Source organism: Nematolebias whitei, chromosome 23 (assembly GCF_014905685.2).
Source record: "Nematolebias whitei isolate Nwh7 chromosome 23, NemWhi1, whole genome shotgun sequence".
Lineage (NCBI taxonomy): Eukaryota > Metazoa > Chordata > Actinopteri > Cyprinodontiformes > Rivulidae > Nematolebias > Nematolebias whitei.
This window is the reverse complement of record NC_056520.1, coordinates 9369182-9382506: the sequence shown is the minus strand read 5'-3', so window position 1 is coordinate 9382506 and position 13325 is coordinate 9369182. Positions and strand designations below refer to the sequence as shown.

The 13325-nt window shown below is 42.3% G+C and overlaps 1 protein-coding gene across 1 annotated transcript in view; it reads right to left on the bottom strand.

The window, feature by feature from the left end:
* Positions 1-646: 646 nt before the first annotated feature.
* Positions 647-13325, bottom strand: part of vangl1 (VANGL planar cell polarity protein 1) — a 77204-nt gene continuing 64525 nt past the window's right edge. The window contains exons 6-10 of the mRNA XM_037696311.1: positions 8020-8157; positions 3331-3353; positions 2554-2680; positions 1284-1518; positions 647-1209 (exon numbers count right to left, since the gene is read on the bottom strand). Of these exons, the coding sequence (XP_037552239.1) occupies positions 949-1209; positions 1284-1518; positions 2554-2680; positions 3331-3353; positions 8020-8157 (784 nt within the window). The 3' untranslated portion in view covers positions 647-948. The remainder of the gene's footprint in view (positions 1210-1283; positions 1519-2553; positions 2681-3330; positions 3354-8019; positions 8158-13325) is intronic.

Sequence of the window (13325 nt, the reverse complement as noted above, 5' to 3'; positions counted from 1 at the left end):
CATCTATAACATTTCCACAAATATTCCTTTCATTGCAACACAAACATAAAGGCATGAAGTTATGACAATTGGACTTGAATGACAAGACTTTGAATGTGTTTGAAAATGAAACTAAAAATGGACATTTGAGCCGTTGCAGTGTAGCCCCACCGTGTCTTTGTAACAGTCTTTTATTTTTTATTCTAAATCTGCTGCTACATGAGGCCAAATGTGCTCCGGGGGAATCAGTAGTCGTTTTTTCTTCTTCTGAAGTCACAGCTCTTGTCTCGTCATGTCAGGCAGATGTGGCAGCAGACACAAAAGCCCTGAGAGGATTACTGAAGCTTTTGAGGAAAAGGGCAAATGTCCTTGGACACGTGTCCATGTCCATGTGTCTCTTATTACCCAGCTTATTCTGTGTTTAGCCCAACATTTGAATCATGTTGTTCCCAACAAGAGTGGAAATGTTTGCAGTTTTTGGCACCTTGAGAAGTCAGCACCAAAAGGAACCAAAGCATCTTGTTGCCAAAAATAGCAGCTCAGAATGCTACTGTACGCTAAATAAGTTGGACATGTTGGAGTGAGACAAGCATGTGCATTCAATGTTCATTTTGACACAAGTTTGGTTTCTGATGAGCAAATTGTGTTCCCTCACACCACTGCCGGTGGTAAAGATTTGTCCGTCTTCTGTGGTGACTTCAAAATGTGCCTTTATCTCAAACTCGTTTGGCTTACGCGTCCCAAACCTCAGAACGCAACGAGTGAATGTGCCGACACCAAAAACGACACACAAACAGGATTTGTGCACATGACGACGTTTCTTCTTTTTGATCGAAGTGGAACATAAAAATATCCATAAATCCAGATGTGTGTGCGATAAAGACGTCTGTATAGGTTTCTTAAAAAGAAAAGTACAAATAAAAGCTTCAAACCAAGACCTTGTGAGGAATTTAGAAAGTGTTTGGCGTCCTACACAGAGGTTTCGGACTGGAGTCGCAGGACAAACTTGTGAGATTTGGGGTCGATGTACTCCTCGGACATCTGGATGTAGGGGATCTTCTTGAACGTCACTACCAAGCTGAAGTCCACGCACTTGAGTAGGAAGATGGTTCCATCCTTCACACCACTGGTGACCGACGCCTCACTGACGAGCGTCCACTGGCGGGCTCGCCAATGGTCCCGGCTGTACTGCAAGCTGGGACCCGGTGTCAGGTAGCTCTCCAGGAACGCCTGGGAGGAGATAACACAAGCTGGATATCATCGTCTTTACGAATTCAAGCAATCAAGAATGAAGCAGTTCGGACCTTGGGCGTCATGTTGTTGGTGATGCAGAAGGCCAGGTGCTGTTGGATGCTCTCCATGCTGTGGCAGTGTTGCTGCTTGGTGGTCCTCAGGTACTTCTGCAGGGCCCGAGCCATGGAGGGAAAGATGGCCTGCGCCGCCTCGCGTGGGTCCATCACGTCGCCGGGAGCCTTTTTCTGCTCCTCGTCCTGCATGCGCTTGACATGGGTGAAGGCTTCCTCTACCGCCACCACCAGTCTGAGAAAAAACACAGCAAATTTTACTTCTTCAAATGAGAGAGAACGTTCTTGTTAAAAATGACAATCACTCATACAAAACTACAATTTTACTTGCGGTGTACCACAAGGATCAATTTAAGGATCCCTTTTTGAAAATTTGTATATGTTGCTCTTGGGTGGGACACACTCTTTACTGTTATGCTGATGACACTACGCTTTATGTTGCTGTGTCTCCTGATGTCAATGGACTATTGACGCTTTTCTTAATTGTATTTTGGACTCCTGTAATGCTCTCCTTTGTGATCTTCCAAAGAGTACAATAAATCAGCTCCAATTAATTCAGAATTCATCATCAAGAGTGCTGACAAAGACCAAAGGCAGAGCTCGCATTAGTCCTTCTCCAAAGTCCTTAAACTGGCTGTCTGTTTTAGCTGTTCCACAGAGAAAACAAGAACTTTAGGTGATTCAGCATTTAGTAAGTATACACCAAAACTATGGAATGGCCTTCCGGAGAGCCTGAGAGGAGTCCATAATCTTGATACTTTTAACGCTTTTAACTTTTTTTTTTCTTTTGCAACCCTTCCAAATTGTATAGAAAAATTGAAATTAGTTTCAAAGCCATGCCATGGTACATTTTCATTAGTTACATTAAGGGATGCAAAGTATGCAAGTATATAGCGCACATTTTGGTACAAATACTCTCGGTATATGAAAGATACGTTTAGGTATATGTAAATAACTGATGCTTTGGATGTCGTGGACAGCTGTAACCAAATGCTTATAAAAGAAAACTCTGTATGCTTTAGTCTATGGTTCTGTTACATTCAGCCCTTCATCCCAATAAGCCATTCTTGTTTAATGTTTTTTACCTGTCCTATCATGAACCTTAACTGAAAGTCTGAGATGGAGCTCTTGGGTTTTTTGCAGTTTCTCTGAACATTGCATGGTCTGATCTTGGGGTAAAAGTGCTACTTTGCCTCCTAAATGTAAACAGCAAGATCTTTGGCCAACTTTCACACACAGCTTTTCCTTTAGAGCTGCTTGTCTGGCTCACCGTGCTTTACGTTTGCGGACTCGCCGCTCATGCTCAGCCTCTTCGTAGTACAACTCGTTGTGGCTGGTGTCCCGGCGTCGGGCTGCGGCCGCGATCATGGCTCTGGACTGGGACTGGACAAGCCCCGCTGATGCGTTGTTCCCAGGGCCTGTGGAGATGATCAGACAAATTTGCAGGTAAAGAGACAATGCCGAAGGTAAAACGAAGCCTTTGATGATGACATGAAGTGCAAAGTGAGGGGAACTGAGCTGCTGTTTGAGTAAAGAGGGGTGAGATTAACAAAAACTTGGTTCCATTTCTTTTAATCGCCTTCAACATGAAAACCCTGAGAACTTTCGAACTCAGACTTCAATGAACATTGAAATCTGTTGACCTTCAAACATTTAAATTACATTGCATCCAATTAGAAAAGCATCTATGGGAGCTGGAAAAGTTTAATTTCTCAGACGGCGATTGTGAGGCTGCTGATATTAATGCAGGTTAAAAGCAGGCTGAGTCGATGAATTATTAATGCGGGGCAGGGATCGAGCTCGAACAGAATAATTCATGAACACAGAAAGGGGGGAGAGCTCACCCAACTCCGGTCATAATAAGAGGGAGATTTTATGCTGAATGTGAGAATAATCTGACAATCAATGTATCTGCGCAAGGCCTTTTAAACTCCTTTCTACATGCAACACTCCTCAAGGCTGTGTAAAAACTCATTAGTGGGAAACGGTAACAAACGGTTTAAGGAAAATTTGGGTTTGTATGTGTTTCAGTATTAACTAAGAAAACTACTTGAATTCTGATCCATTTGCCTATTTGTATTCAGGTCACAGAGGCATCTGGTCCAGGAGGAAAACCCGGACATACCGCCCCCTGGTGACCCTCCCCAGTCTTTCCCCGAGACCAGTTCCCTTGGCGGGGCGCTTGTCGTATTTTATTTTTGTTGCCGGGGGGAGGGGGGTATGTGTGTGGAGGAGGATGGGACGGAGCCACGTCTATGTTGCCCGCCCACTACCTTCGTGCTACATTACTGTCTGTTTTTATCGACGGGGGACGCAGAGCGGAGCGGTACGTCAGTAGCATGTTTGCTAGCAAGTTTGTATTGACCCCCATGCTACAACAATACCGACAGTTGTCCAAGGGGTGAGGTGTAGTTTCGGTAGTTAGGACACTCGGTTCTGTTGATGGGGCAGGGCACCCTGCTTGTATAATAGAAGGAGAAAGACTGTACTCTAGCTCCTCCAGAGGGATACAAGGCCTTCCCAGGCCGGAAAAGATACATAATCCCTTCAGCGTGTTCTGGTTCAGTTTTCTTTCAGTGGGACATGTCTGGAAATATCCACTGAGAGGCATTCTAATCAGATGCCTGAACCACCTCAGTTGATTGTTTTCTGGTGCTGAGGAAAAGAGGCTCTAGTCCAAATTCACCCCAGGAGGAAGAAGCTCCTCTCCCTAGCTCTACGGCTGAGCTCAGTCACCCTATGAAGGAAACTCATTTCAGCCGCTTGTATCCAAGATCTCGTTCTTTGAATCATAATTTATACCTCATGACCATAGGTGAGGGTTTGAACACTGGCAGACCAGCCTGCCCCAGTGCATGCTGAAGGTCATGATTAAACTAACAGAACCACATCATTTGCAAAAGGCAGCAACAAACCCCTGAGGTTCCCAAACTAGACACCCTCCTGTCCCACAATGGCTTTGAGTTTCTGTCCATGAACACCACAAACAGGATTGGAGACGAGGGACAGCCCTGGTGGAGTCCAACCTGCGCTGAGAATGAGCTAGATTGTGCTGAGGATGTGGGCACAGCTCCTGCTTTGACTTTACAGGGAGCGGATAGTCCTTAAAAGTGATCCCCCTTACAGACTGTCTTGAGGAACACAAAAGCTTTCTCCAAATCCATACAACACATGTTGACTGGAGGAGAATCAAACCCACACAATCCCCTTTGCAAATCTAAACGAGTAAAGATATCTGGTCCACTGTCCCATGACCAGCTCCTCCTGAATCCAACGTTGAAGGGACAGTCAGAGCATCAATTTCTGGTATCTCAGAAAAAGAAAAGATCAAATCTAATAACAGAGAAAAACTCTCGAAGCCACTTGGCTGCAGTGGAACTGAGCGCGGCGGCTGCTTCGTGCTTTGCCACTTCTTAATCAAGCAAAGATTATTGTTCGTCTCAGAGCTGAAATTATTTATTAGAGGCAGAATGATTGAGGGAGTGAAAGTAGCTCAAGATCAGAGATGTGCGAGAAAGAGAGCAAGGGGTCCCTGCGCAGCTGCTGCAGGATGAACCTGAACGATGGAGATACTCCAGGGACAAATGACAAGACTGACGACCTAATAGCTATTGATTTATCAGCCATCGTCGAGACCATCTGCCACTAATGTTCGAATGGAGGGAGACAAATGGGAGCAGAAAAAAGTAAAGTTAGCACAGTCGAGTGGAGCTTGAGTACACTTATGGGACAGTAATAATTTAACGGAGGGTTTGTGTTACATTCAGCCAGCTGTCGTAAGGAGGAAAGTTTTTCACCAACTGGTGGCATGCAAAGAGTGAAGAGGAGTGAGGAAGCGTGAAGACTCTTGAAAAGTGAACAGTCTCGTGAGGGTGCTGTCTTTCATTTACTTACTGTCCAAAAGGTAGGTTTTCAGTTTAGCTCTATAGACGTCTTGGAGTATTAGCAGTAGTGTGAAAGAAAACACAAAAGTAGGAGAAAAAAAAGGTCAGCTTCAGTTCCAGTTCATCCAAAAACTGCAATATTACTTGTGGTGTACCACAAGGATTGATTTAAGGATCCCTTCTTTTTAATATGCATATGCTGCCCTTGGGTGGGGTTATCAGAAGACATTTCCTTTTTACAGTTATGCTGATGACACTCTACTATATGTTGCTGTGTCTCCTGATGACACTGGCATATTGACACACTTCTTAATTGTATTTTGGACTACTGTTATGCTTTCCTTTGTGGTTTTTCAAAGAATACAATAAATCAGCTCCAATTAATTCAGAATTCAGCATCAAGAGTGTTGACAAAGACCAGAGATAGAGCTCACATTAGTCCTGATTTCAAGTCCTTACACTGGCTGCCTGTTTTAGATGTTCCACGGAGAAAACAAGAACTTTTGGTGATTCAGATGTCGTAAGGAGAAAAGTTTTTCACCAACCGGTGGCATGCAAAGAGCGAAGAGGAGTAAGGAAGCATGAAGACTCTTGAAAAGTGAACAGTCTCGTGAGGATGCTGTCTTTCATTTACTTACTGTCCAAAAAGTAGGTTTTCAGTTTAGCTCTATAGATGTCTTACGGTGTTAGCAGTAGTGTGAAAGAAAACACAAAAGTAGAAAAAAAATAGGTCAGCTTCAGTTCCACCTGCTCAGAAAATCTTCCAACCTGGGTGCATTTTAGCAAGTTGTCACACATTAACTACAAATCACATGGACATGATAAAACTGTCAACGGTTTTACTGCTGTAACGTTAGCCGATCAATTTTCCTCCTTCCAGGCAGCCATTCGGTTCAGTACATTCCTAAAGAGGAAAAATATCTACTTGTTGAAGCTTGATACGAGATACATATAAGACAAATAAAGAGGCAAGCTAACATATAGCTAGTAGCTTTATACAAGAGTTAGGAGTTCGTTTTTAACTAATTTACAGAGGTCTCAGTGTGCCACATTAATATCTGATAATGCTCATAATATGAAATCAAACAGGATAAACTTGAACTGGTTTTAAGCCAAATGACTCAATTCAGAAATGAATCCTTGATTTAGAAAAAGGTAAACGTCAATAGGAAACAAGCGGTATGTCAATGTCCCCCATCGCTGAAGGATTTGAAAAGTGAATGTTTGTAGTTTTGGAGGAGAGTGTTTTTCTGGACTGGAATTGAACAGGGAATGCAAGTAAATCTAAATGTTTTTAACACAAGATATTCAAGTGGTCAGGAGGTACACTGCGTAGAAGAGTGTTTTATTTATTTTATTTTTGTGCAACGCAGAGTGATGGCTCCTGGCGAGTTGAGGGAGAATTTTTATCCGCTGCTAAGTACAATGACGGAGCCAGGGGTGGCCAGTGGTGGCCTTGGCCAGCACAGATTAATCTTTGGCCACCCTGAAGGCCACCACAATCATTTGAAGAAACTACAATTTTAAGCAAGATAAAAATAAAAAGCAGTTTTCTCAAATGATTCAGATGGCTGTTTTACAAATACAGTAGTTCCTTGTTTATCACGGGGTTTAGGGGACCACACCCCCCACAATAAGTGAAAAACCGTGAAGTAGGGATACTGTTCAAGTTTCACTCCCAATCTCCCACATTCTGTGTGAATAAACAATTTAAATACCGTAATATTTTAAATATTGTTTATTTAAAATATTACAGTATTTAAATTGTAGAGAAGAGAAGCGCAGCAGGACAACAAACCCTTCACGAAGCTGCTTCAGCCGGAGGAGAAATGTGGGCGTGGCAGAGAGCCGCATGTGGCAGAGAGCGGCGATCATGACAGGCTGCAGAGGGAGCTGCACCCTGCACTTAATGATTTAGCAGGTGTTAAATAATTTAAAATAATTTATTTTAAATAAACAATCCATGCCGTTCGTGTGGCTCATCCATCAATTGTGTGTCGTGTCCACTCTTACTTTGAAAAACCGCGAAAGAGCGAGTCAGCAAAAGTCAAACCGCGAAGTAGTGAGGGACTACTGTATATACTGTATGCACGATAGCCATCTTGGATTATGACGTGGCATTCCAATTTTCACCAGTGACCTTACTTACACCTTAATGCAGCCGCACACAAAAGTGGAAGTCGATACTTCACGATGAATTGGATGGACAGATCATATTTCCAATTCCCCTCTTTGTTTTACAACTGGAGACAAAAATCCCATGTGGAGAAACACCAGTAAAACTGTCTGGTGATGAAGAATTTTAGGCTTGGATGGACTGGACTCTTCTGAATGGAAGTCAGATTTTATTTATTTTTTTAATGAAAGTTCTAGATGCTGTTTGAAGAAAATGTAAACTGTTGTGTAAAGTAAATTGCATCAAAGAGCTGTGAGCGCCAGTGACAAGCTGGAGACGTGGTATTTACGAATCATTTACGCACGTACAATACCGTAAACGAATTGCGACACTGAACAAAATTCCTATGAATGACGTGTTTTTTCACAGTTTATTCTTTTTCTCAGTTGGACTCCATAGATCGCCAAACCCTCCTGAAGTTCTCTTGGACTTATGTATTTGCGGACACTAAATCCCCCAATGACTCTGTGACTACTTCAAGTGAGACAACACCACACCATCACAGCTCTGTAAGATACTTGATTTACACTATACATTATATCAATTTAAATAAATATTTAACACTGGGGTATTTTTTGCTTATTAAGAAGCAAAGGCTGAGACTTGACTTGTTTAGAACACTAAAAAATGAGACAGAACAAGCTTCCCTGGATCATTAGCAGAGGCTGCTGGGAACTCACCGTCCACGTTGTAGACCTTGAGGCCAGCCAGGTGCTTAGCGGCGCGGGACTTGGAGGCAGAAAGCAGCGCTGGGTTGTGGATCGGGAAGTCACTGTAGTAGTGCTCTACGACGGCTAGAGCTGCCCGCTGAATACTGGGAGAGAAAAAAGACAAAAAGAGACTGGTTTTATACGGGAGAAACAAGCTTTAGGCAAACGGGAATGTTCGAGCTCTAAAAACGGAAAAAATACCAAGAAGAAAAATTTTCTACGAGACGTTTTTTCACCTGAGGAACCCGATACCTGAAATCCCCGTTCGATACGTACTGTTTGGCTTCCTTTCAAAAGATTTCCAGTATTTCTCGAAGACAAGGAATTATTCCACCAACATAACGCCGAGTATGGGGGGCGGAGGATGGAAAGGATGTGGGATAGATGTTGGCTTTAATGAGGAAGTGGGGAACCACTTGAAAACCAGAAGACCTGAAAGCGATACTTAAATTAATCCCTCAGTGGGAAATACCCCTCACAGTCATACAAACAGGAAGACCCCCAAAACACAAGGTTTCTCACACATGCAGGAGAAAAGACGGATACAAAACGGTATGAAAACGTCAACGAAAGGCACAAATATCTGGGACAGCTTTCATTTGGATGAGCGCAGCCTCATTAATAAATACATACAGTCGTAACTCCATCTAATGGCAGGACGAGGCGCGAGTGGCTCCAGTTCAGAGCTGGATCCTTTATATCAAGGATCAGTGCGTGCCAGGTCTCGTCTTTCATAACCCAGCACTATTAAACCGACTGTACACAAGCAGGGTGTTTTCACATGTTAGATGCCATAAATCACCTGCTCCTTAAAACATACTGCCTCTGAAAGAGAGCTTAACTGGGTTACAAAAGCAACCAGTAAAAAATTCAACAGCTCTTGTTGCTCTGGTATAACCAGAATGTCACAGCTATTAACTTACAGGACGTCAGAATATTCTAACTTAAGTCCTGTGGGGTTTGTACGACAAATTAATACGAAAGTATTGTAAGTACTGCCTTTTGATTGTGCGTTTCTAGAGATATAAACTGTCAAGAGAATTTTTGGTCACAGGTTATTGAAGGTTTTTTCTACTATGGCTGAGAAGTTAGTTCCACAAGAGAGGAGCTTGAGAACTGAAAGCTCTGCCTCCCATTCTACTTTTGGAAGCTCTAGGAACCACAAGTAAACCTGCAGTCTGACAGCAAAGTACTCCGTTAGGAAAATATGGAACAATAAGATCTGTAGTATAATATGGAGCTAGGTTGTTGAGGGCTTTGTAGGTTACAAGCAAGATTTTGAATTCTATTCTGAATTTTCTATGGAGCTCTGAACTCCGCTGAAACGATAAGGGTATAAAAGCGAGTGGATTATGCAGCTCAAGGCAGATTCTAGTGACTGCTTTAAATGGAATGGACTGTAACAAAAAAGGTTAAATCATGTAATCTGTGCCAGTTTCTTTAAGTGAGAAACGTTTTGTCCCCCATCTGGAGGACTTGGTCAATCAGCGGCATGACAACCAGATCTATCCCATAGGTAGCCTTCATTGCTGTGTTTCAAGCCAACCTCCTGTTGGAATCTCAGAAGTAGGCTTGTAACACCTGCAAACAGAGCACACCCATCCAAAACAATCAATCATCGTGAACAATAATCAAATGTTTTAGGCCAGATGGCCGACTTGCTACTCACAGAAACAGCCTAAGGAAAACCAATGTCAAAGTGGTTCAGAGGAAGGTTTGTAAGCTCAATCATCCAGGTAGATAACAACAAAAAAGGTTAAATCATGTCCATGGAATGGACTGTACTTATATAGCACCTTTCTATAGGCCTGTTGCGATAAACAATAAATCAATTAATCGCATGATAAATGAAAATTATCAACCTCATTTTCATTTATCGGCTTTATCGTTTCATCGTGTCTCTCTCTTTCTACTGAAGACACTGGATGATAAAAGGCTCAACTCCGGTGCTCTTCACTGACCCCCTCCCTTTCTCTTTAAAATCCATTTTAACCATCCAAAATCGCGCTTTGGGATCGATAAAAGCAGCTAAGCTGAGAAGCTAAACTACGAGCTAAGCTAACAGGCCGGTCTCGGGGGAAAAACCTCCATCTTGTCAAAGTTCCAAAATTCACGGTTGAAACCCGTGCCTTTGTGTAAAAAGCTGTTTTTCTCTGCAAAATGAAGCTGAGAACTTCCATCCATCCATCCATTATCTTTACCCGCTTCTTCCATTTTGGGTCACGGGGGTCGCCGGTGCCAATGTCCAGCAATCACTGTGCGAGGGGTGGGGGACACCCTGGACAGGTCGCAAGTCCATCACAGGGACACAGAGACAAACGAGACAAACAACCATTCACTCTCTCACTTATAACTAGGGACAATTTTAGAGTTACCAATCAGCTTAACATGCATGTTTTTGGTCTGTGGGAGGAAACCGGAGTACCCGGAGAAAACCCACGCATGCACGGAGAGAATAGAGATGCACAGATCCGATACAAACATCGGTATCGGTACCGATGTAAAAAAAAACTTCTGGATTGGGTATCAGTGACGCTGTGACCGATCCATGACTGGGCGGATCTATTCACTCTAGTTCTATACTTTGTGCTCTGAGTGACGTCACACGTTAGCGTACGACTGAACAAATTAAAGTTGTGTTGTTTTTACGTTTGACCAACCTGTGAAGCTCTTGGTGTGTTTAAGTGCTGTTATGGTGCAGAGTTTTCAACAAATTCGTAATTCAGTACATTCATGTCTGCGTTTAACAAAACAAATGTTTTAAGTTAATTCAGCACTGGGTTTGTAAGCTCAAACACCCAGGTAGACAACAAAAATGGATAAATCATGTCATCAGGACCTGTTTCGGAAACGGGTCCAGATGACGTGATTTAGCCATTATTGTTAATTCAACAGTTTCTTTTTTCAGATCGGTATCAACCGACACAAAACTGCAGATATCGGTATCGGATCGGAAGTGAAAAGAAAAAAAAAAAAAAAAAAGTGGATCCGTGCATCCCTAGGAGAGAACATGCAAACTCCACCCAGAAAGGCCTCTGGACCGGGATTTGAACCAGGGACCTGCTCGTTGAGAGGCAGCATCTCTACCAGTTGTGCCACCGTGCTGCCCAAGCTGAGAACTTGTTTACTGATTTGTTTAAATTAAAAGCTTTGTGTGACAAATGCTATGCTAAAGAGCTCAAACCACAATGAGCGTCCCTCGTTTTGAGAACCGAAAAACAGGAACGAGAGACAGCCCATGTCACGTCAAGGGGCCTCCATCCCATTTTTCTTAAAGAGACACGCTGCTCGCTCCCTCACTATCCATCCTTCGGTTCAAACAGTCTTATACTGCCATCCAGTGGTCGAAAAAAGGTACTACACACAAAATTAACCAACATTTCTTCTTAAACAAACAATATTATCGTTTATCGTAATAATTTGAGACAATTAATTGCCCAACAAAATTTGTTCTCGTGACAGGCCTACCTTTCTATCTGATCAAGATACTCAAAGCTCTTTACACTCTGTGCCCTCATTTACCCATTCATACAGCACTCTACTATACATCTACAAAGACCAATCAGTGTTTTATCACATTCATACACCGATGGAACACACAATCGGAGGCAATGAGAGGTTCATTGTCTTTGCCCAGGGACGCTTCAACATGTGACTGCTGGTGGAATCGAACCCCCAACTCTCCCATTGGAGGATGACTGCTCTAACCACTCAGCTGTGGCTGAGTGGTTAGAGCAGAATGTGTGTACATTAATGTATATTTATGTAACCTGTCCTGAAAAGGTGGCCTTGCAAGCAAAATGCCGGTTAAAAATCTGTGGTTCTGTTTGGATAAACAACGTAAGCGAGAGTGTTTTTCTCAAACATAAACACAGATTAGCTGTTAACGGTCAGCGTGTCCCGTTTTCGGCTTTTTACCCAAAGGGAAAGAAGCTGACTTGATACACACAAACTGCACAGACACTAGCCTGTAGCATGTGTTCCCTATTAATTCGAAAGATCACAGCACGATTCCTGGACCACTGATGCTCCTACACTCCGACATCTTTTTGTTTCTTTACTAACCACATAGTGACTCGACTGCTGCCTCACAAACCAATTAAAAAGCATCCAGGCAGCATCAAAACACATTTATTTCTGCTTTACCATCTGGTCACAGTTAAGAGTAAAAGTGATATCAGAGGAAATCGTTAATAGTTGTTTCAATCGAAACACATTTCAGACAATAACTCCGTATGTTCAGTGAATGTATTTTAACTGACATGTCGAAGAAAGAAAAAAAAAAGCTTTTTTCCATTAGGTGTTTTGTCTCATCTTTTAAGTTTGGCAAAAAGAATATCTCAGAATTGAAACGGTTTATAATTTTAGCGTCACAGCGTCACTTACATGGCAACACTGTTAGAAAACAAATCATCATTTGCTCATATCTGGCAAACGTGCAGCAGGAAGTGTAGCAACGTTTGACTGGTTAACCTGAGGAATCAGACAAATGATCACTATTCAAACAGTTGGATTCATAAATGTAAGGTCATCCTGGTCTGTTTCCAACTTTAATTAACCATTAAGCTGAGCAAACATGGCAACAAAAAGAAGAAGGAGGAAAATAAAAAAAATCTATGATCACATTTGTAGTTCTAGTATAGAACAGAACTTAAAGAAGAAGTTCTGCAAGAACGGCATCAAACAATGAAGTACAAAAAACACGTAGACACGGCTTAAAAAACATGTTGGAGCTGACAGGATGGACACTCCAATTACTTATAAGTTGCTTCTCTGGTACTTCAACACTTCAGGAGTTTATATTTTCTATCAATGGGCCATCTGAGAACTGATCGCTACTGAACGTGTTCTCGAATGTGCAACATGTTTGTTCTTGAATGTGCAACATGTTTGTTCTTGAATGTGAAACACTTTCTTGAATGTGCAACGCTTGTTTTTGAAGGAGTAGCATGTTCTTAAATGTGCAACATGTTCCTAAATGTGCAACATGTTTGTTCTTGAATGTGCAACACGTTCTCAAATGTGCAACGCTTGTTTTTGAAGAAGTACCATGTTCCTAAATGTGCAACATGTTCTTGAATGTGTAACAGGTTGTCAAATGCACAACTTGTTAGTTCTTGAAAGTGCAACATGTTCTTGAATGTGCAATGTGTTCTTGAATTTGAAAACGTATTATTGAATGTGCAGTGTGTTCTTGAATGTGCAGTGTGTTCTTGAATGTGAAGTGTGTTCTTGAATGTGCAACATGTTCTTGAATGTGCAATGTGTTCTT